This window comes from Lygodium microphyllum, chromosome 29 (genome assembly GCF_053477565.2).
Source record: "Lygodium microphyllum isolate KBCC chromosome 29, Lygodium_microphyllum_v1.1.10, whole genome shotgun sequence".
NCBI classification, from domain to species: Eukaryota; Viridiplantae; Streptophyta; class Polypodiopsida; order Schizaeales; family Lygodiaceae; genus Lygodium; species Lygodium microphyllum.
Genome location: NC_141163.1, coordinates 35954151 through 35961091, shown reverse-complemented (window position 1 = coordinate 35961091; position 6941 = coordinate 35954151). Strand labels below are relative to the sequence as shown.

General features: G+C 39.2%; 1 protein-coding gene across 6 annotated transcripts; it reads right to left on the bottom strand.

Moving 5' to 3' along the window:
* Nucleotides 1–4379: 4379 nt before the first annotated feature.
* On the bottom strand, nt 4380–6231 carry LOC148010520 (protein DOG1-like 3). Of its 6 annotated transcripts, none has more exons than XM_087672102.1 (3): nt 5796–6231; nt 5440–5645; nt 4380–5334 (listed from the first exon to the last, which is right to left on the bottom strand). In XM_087672102.1, the coding sequence occupies exon 3, from the start codon at nt 5300–5302 to the stop codon at nt 4520–4522; it is 783 nt and encodes a 260-aa protein (XP_087528228.1). In that variant the 5' UTR covers nt 5303–5334; nt 5440–5645; nt 5796–6231; the 3' UTR covers nt 4380–4519. The 6 variants fall into 6 exon arrangements, with proteins under 6 accessions (XP_087528228.1, XP_087528225.1, XP_087528227.1 ...); XM_087672099.1 differs by having other exon boundaries at nt 4380–5329; XM_087672101.1 differs by having other exon boundaries at nt 5440–5523.
* Between the last annotated feature and the right edge of the window lie 710 nt (nt 6232–6941).

The window sequence follows — 6941 nt, the reverse complement described above, 5'->3', positions numbered from 1 at the left end:
AAGAGTGGAGTATGTACATACGTGTCTTATGTATTCACAGTGCATCTCGGGGCCAATCCCCGAGGTGTAGAAGAGCCATAGTAGGGCCACAGTAGCAATCAATTGAGGAGCACTCCCTTTGTTTGCGCTTACGTGGTGTATAACACCGATATGTGTAGGGACTCCCGTTGAGGAGTGTGGGAAGACTTATCTATTGGATTATAATCCATACAAATACAAAGTTTTGTATTTGAGGTTGAACTCTTTTCATTGCACACTACATGGCATAAGGTCTTTTGCAACCATATGGAGCACTATTAACCCTAGCTTGAGAAGAAAGAAAAAAAAGTAAAATACGGATGCAATGGAAGAAGCAAGACAGAGAACAAGCAAGGTACAATGGTGGCCTCAAAAATCAAGTCAAATGTAAAAATCGCATTTTTAAATGCAATGCGTCCTAAAAACTATTGTAAAAGAGTGTCAAACTCCCTCTTGTGCATAATGTAAAAGGTAGGTGGGCATAGGCTAAAGAATAGGGCAAGTAGAATGGAAATGGAACATAGGACCTTGCCACAATGGCCATTCATGTAAAAGGGATGGGTGCTCAAGGGATTTTAGGGCATGTATATAAACTCTAAAAATTGAATGAGAGCTCATTCTTTGGTGTGTAACAAAAGTGGACTCATCTTATTCTCTCCTCTTCTCTTTGCTTGCTTGAGAGTGCTTGAGGGAGGGAGTATGAGTGAGAGAGTGAGTGTGTGAGGGTGAGGGATCTTGAAGGTAAAGCTCTCCATCATCTCCTCTTCTTCTTATATTATCTTCTCTTCTCTCATATCACGTGTGGCTATGGACGATGGAGCTTGGATGAGGAGTCTTGAGGATGGTTGAGCTTGCATCACGAATCATGGAGCTACCGGAGTGCTTGAGGGAGGAAGCAACTCATTTGGACACCAAGGTAAGCTCACTACACCCCGGTAGGATCAAAGGTGTGTCCGCTAGGTGAGAGATAGCCATAGGTGCTCACTTGAAATGCTTGAAGGAATAACCGGTCCGTGGGACTTGGCGGTTGAGCATGAGCTCCGTCTACATTTTGGTTCTGTTGCCGAGAACAACGGATTCAAGCTTGAGCACAATTGAAGAAGGAAAACATAAGCATACATCCAAAATTGAAGAACGAAAACATAAGTATACACCCAAAATTGAAGAAAAGCTTAAACGTTTGAAAGCTTTTAGGATTTTTAAGTTTGTAAACTACAAAAGCTTTCAAAAGCTTAAAGGAAAGCTTTGAATATTGGGAAGCCTTAAGAAGTAGTATGGGCCATTCTCTTCATTACGAAATTCATCTCTTATTTGAGGAGAGAGAAAGGTCATACACAAGTGCGTGGAGATACATACATTAGTTCCTCGATCATCATGTTTGCAAGCTAAAAAGTTAGATTCAAATCTTCATCATTCGTTCTTTTTAGGATTAGTTTAAATGATTTTGTCATTCATCTTTTTAGTTTATTAAGGTTAGATTCAAATCTTTGTCATTCATTCTTTTTAGAATTAGTAAATAGCAGTGGAACAAAAATGAAAGAAAATGATCTTTTGAACATATGGTGAAAACAAAAGCACAACGAATTTTTGAACGTATTGAAAAAACGAAAACATAAAACTTCAACAAACCGAATATTTTGAATGGACGGAAGAATGGCACCTTCTCCCATAATTATTTAATTACGAAAAGATTTGTGCCAACTCTTCGACATGCTATATAGCATGTTTTCTCATTTCATTTAGTTTTTTTTTAATTTTTGAAGTATTGTTATTGTTTATTTATTTTATTTATGTATTTTATTAGAATTACTATTAAGAAAAAAAATCATCATTGTATGTTAAAAAATAAGCTATCTTTTTTTAAAATTACGAAATATAGCATGTTTTTCCGTGAGCAAGTGTAATGTAGAAAAACATATTGTTCTCATAAACATCAATGAACACTACGAAAAAACTAAGTCACAAGGTATCCTTCAAGACTTTTAGAAAACGGAAAAAACTATGGCTTCTAGAAAAACATCACTAAAACCCTTTGCTACAACTTGGTATGACAAAGAAATTTGAATTATCTTAAGCGAAAAAGTGTGAAAGCATAATGGAAAACTAACAATGTGTGCATCATGTGGTATAGCCACAATGCAACATCATGTTGTCAACTCGCAAAAGAACGATCCATCTACGAAAAAATATAAGTTACAACAGCTTTGTCAAGTACTATTCTCATCCTTACATGCCAACAAGGAGTCGAAACCTTGGACTGTCAATGTATTCTCAATAACCGTCTAGTCTCTTGGAATGATGGATCACTTTCATAGCCATTTATTAAAATTGACTTGACTACATCCGATATTATAGATATGTTTTCTTTCAAAATGCTACATAATCCACTAATCTAGAAGTACATGGCTATAGCAAAACATCCACATCCAAGAACAAGCCTTTGCATCCTCAACATGCAATCCATCGAAAGGATTATAAAGCTTCATCATGAAAGCTCTTCATTCAACCCAATGCTCTAAGCAGATCACGAGAATGAAAGATGTTATAGTTTACTTGAAAATATAGTCAAGCCAAGCTGGCAAGCAACATTCCAAAGAGCCAATTAGCACGAGCTTGCATGCATCATATTACAAATTAATAACAATCTCATTGAAAGAACGATGACATCTAGGGCAGACGGCTTGCCTACAAGAACCTCACCTGCCTAGATATCACCTTGGAAAATGCAATGTTTTCGTTCGTATTCCCACTTGGCCCCATGGCAAGCCCCACGACACCTACAATCAAAAGAAAATGTGAACGTGCAAAATCACGATCAGTGGCTCGAACTACATATGCATACATACTCCTTTTGACATCCTCCATGTATTTATACAATGCAAAAACTTATCTACAAACGTACTTCATTTTGAAACACGACACGTCTAAACACCATCAATAAAACTATTACATAACAAACATGCAAAAACTGCATAGAAAACTTCAAACTCCTTTACTGAGCTACACGTGTCAACTAAGTTCTTAAATATGAAAAATAAGCATATTCACATTTCCAAATTATTTCGTAAATATCATGAGATGTGAGACATTTATTGACAATTGAAAAAAAAATCACATTTATCAATAGTTGAAGAAAAACTCGCACATCTCACATTATATTTATGGTCTGATGGTACAAACAAAAAACTTGCACTATATGGTTTACAAGGGATCATCGAGACAAGAAATCATTAAGATAAGAACCCCATTGACACACATACATAGACCTAGCATGATGACCCATGGGGGACCGAGGGTTATACTAGAGTAGCATGGAAAAGGCCACACACGTCAAATATAACAAGAACCCTAATGCATACATGAGAGATCCACATATGGTCAAAGGTCTCACTTATACTTCTCTCGTAGGGTTCAAGGTATTCCTTCTCACCCGTATTTTGGAGAAGGCTTCTCCCAAACTTGAGTTCTGAAGGTAATATAGAAACCTTCGACCTTCACAATTTGTAGGTCTCCCATAGATTTTGCAAGACTTTTATTAAAAAAGTAAAATATCTCTCGACTTTAAGAATGAAAAAACACACTGCAAACGTTTCAAAGCTTTTCTTCAAAATAGAAAATTCATTTTCACAAACGTTGGCTCTTGTGAACACTGCCTACAGAGTCCAGACGGTCTAAAATCTCTCTCTCTCTCTCTCTCTCTCTCTCTCTCTCAGCCCAATACGTGGGCACAAGAACTAGAAATCTTTCTTTTTTAAAATTGAGATGGGCTTTTGGTCTCTCTTTCGACTGAGTCAGATCTATAATCTCGTGGTTTGTGCGTTCTCAGATTTATTGTGCGTCCACAGGTTTATAACCTCTTTTGCTCATGCCCAAATATCTTCAATTTAGGGCGTATACCAAACCAGTAGATGTCACTCAATCAGAGCCTGAAGCGGTTAAAATGTTTCAGGAATCAACCATTGCTATGGTTATATGCACACTCGGCCCTTGGAGGTCATCAGTGTTGACGAATTACATGAGATATAATACAAAATCTTCAAATGCTCTCATATTTTTTCAAAGCGTAAATTCACTCTCCATCCGAGTGCTAACTTGGTGGCACTTCAGGGATCCATCAATAAGCAATGCACTAAATTGTTTTTAAAAAACGACTCTCTAAAGACGAACATAAAAGTACTAAACAATTTGGACAGCAGGAAACTACACCCAGATGTCCAGATACCAACTATAAGAACCTGTCAAGACATCGAGAAAATCTTACCATTCAAATCAAATGGCATGACAAACGACCAAGAAGCACATACAACAGATAATAGAATGCACTTCACTCCACTTTCCTAAATTTAAAGGTTACAATAATAGACGTCCAAGAATAAGACTTAGCATAACACAAAACACTAAAGATACAAGAATTCTCTAATCCATCAGTATTCTTTGGAAGAACCGACATAGACTAGACTGTCATCATACATTATCTACTATGTGTAAGCACTTCTATAGATTAACTGAGACCATTCAGTTTCTTGCCTAAGTTTCGTACAGCCATCTGAAGCTTTGCTGCAGCGACGAGATATTGAGCTTCCTGCACTGTATCCAGAACATTGAGAACTTTTCTAAGAGTGCTACAGCGCAGGAAATCTGCTTTTCTTTCAATCTCTTCCAAAGAGAGAAGCTTTTCCTGCATATGATTATCCATGTCATCTTGCTGCTGAGGATGGCCTTCAGTCGCTGGATCTGATGCTTCATCATGCTCTGCATTGACCAAAGCATCTGCTTGAGCAAGTGCAAGCAATGGTTGATCTGCAAAACTTTGCTGCAACATGGCCATTTCGTTGCTGAGTTGCTCCTCAACCTTGTAAGTAAGCGTCTGAATGTCATTAATCTGAGCAAGCTGTGATGAGGAAAGGGAAGCAAAAGTAGGAGTATCTACACCTTCTAGAAACTCTGCAAGCTCAGCTTCAATCTGCTGTCCAGCAAGGGCGTAAACAAGCTGGAAGGCCATTGAGGGGCGCCATCCCCCAAGCCACAGGAATGCCTTTTCTAATGGAGATTTCCAAGAGGGGGTAACTACTTGTAAGATATTCTGATGTGCAGCACTGCCTTTGGCATCATAATATTTCTCATAATGATTCTCCACTTTCTCCACAATGCTTCTGAGTTCTGGCTCCTTCATATCACTGTCCAATGCTGCATTCAGCTCTCTCATGAGATCCTCCTGCACCTGCGTCCAGTTAGCATAGAACTCCTCGTATTTCTCATCATGCGGACCGACCAAAGGAGCCATGGCCTTGTTACGAACTTGCTAACTTACCTATTCTGACAGAAAATGCATAAAAAACGTTAAAGGTGGTCATTGTCTTGCAGAGAAATTCTCTGTCCAAAGGAGACATGACCTTGTTACAAACAAGATGTTTCACCTACTCTGAGAAAATATGAATAAAAACCGTTCGACTACGCAGTCATTGTCCTGCAGAGAAATTTTCTCTCACAAACCACGGTGAACTCCTAGACAACATTGAAAAGGTAGGCAAACAACAAAAGCAAACGTCCACTCAGCACTGGCTTCATAAGATTTCCTTTCGTAAGACGTAGAGAGAAGTTTTCTTTCAGAAAAAAACCGTACAGAGCTACATCAAGTAAGATAAACCGATTAATCACGGAGTCAAGCCGAAATAAGGAAGGAATCATTGTGAATTATGAGAAAAGAAATCGATGTGATAATCAACAGGTTTAAAAATAAAACAGACAGAAGAAAGGAAGGTGAGGTCATAGCATACCTTGAGAGTCACGGGGAGATTTCAACTAGCGGAGGAGACAAGCAAGGAACATGCTTCCAGGGCCGGCGGAAGGGGAAGGAACCAGACTACAGATGAGAAGCTTGAGGGACAAGGGAGAGCAAGGGACGCCGAATTGCAAAGAAGCCATGGCCCTGGCATACAGGTACTCCGCACCTAGGGCTGCAGCTGCTGGATCCCGGCCTGTCCTTCCTCTTGTTCAACATGTGAAATGTGGCGATGGAGATGGCGATCGCGACGTCACGCAGAATGAGATGCAGTGAATCTTGGTGAATGAATCTGCTGGTAGACTCGGCTGTGATTGCAGAGTTCGACTCCGGCATGCACGCTGCGCTAATCTCTATCAGATCCCGCAGCACAAGGGTGTGAAAGCATCCGAGGTTTCTAGAATCACAAGTTGCAACTTGCAGACCGTACTTCATTTACGTCCAGCCCCCTGATTTATATATCAAATAATCAATTCATATTTTCTCTTTTTTCTTTTTCTTCGTAGAGCTGAATTATTAAGAAATGATCCCTCTCTCCAAGAAGGAGTTTGCACGCCAAACTTAACTTCCACTTTAAAGCATAACCCATACATGATGGAGGGGCTTCGCACATTGAAGTAGAACTACAAGAACTACACCTTCTGCATTAAATGCCACAAAAACTCTTTGTTTGCTCAAAGAATGAAGCCCTCATTTTGCAAACTTTTGCTCTATTATGAGGTACCATTTGTAGAGAGGAAGCAACATTACAAAGTTCCTAGCAAACTACTAACTCGGCCCTGTGCAAAGTCCCTCATTGATATTCTTGCCACCACAAATTAGAGCACTTTCACATAGTGAGTCTAGATGCATAAATCATTAGAGAGTTGGAGCTAAGATATGCACAGTTGAAGTGACCCTACACGAGTCAACACAATCCCAAAAACAACTCACGAGGCCAAACAACTTAATTGAACTTAACTTCACCTCCCTCAAAGATTGAACTTCCTACTATGAACAAAACACCCAATGAAATGGTGGCTACTCCATTAACGAGCCTTAACAATGATGAAGTGGCTCATCTTTGTTGCATGCCAATCACATTATCTCTCCTTGAACACATTCTCTCTCTCTCTCTCTCTCTCTCTCTCTCTCTCTCTCT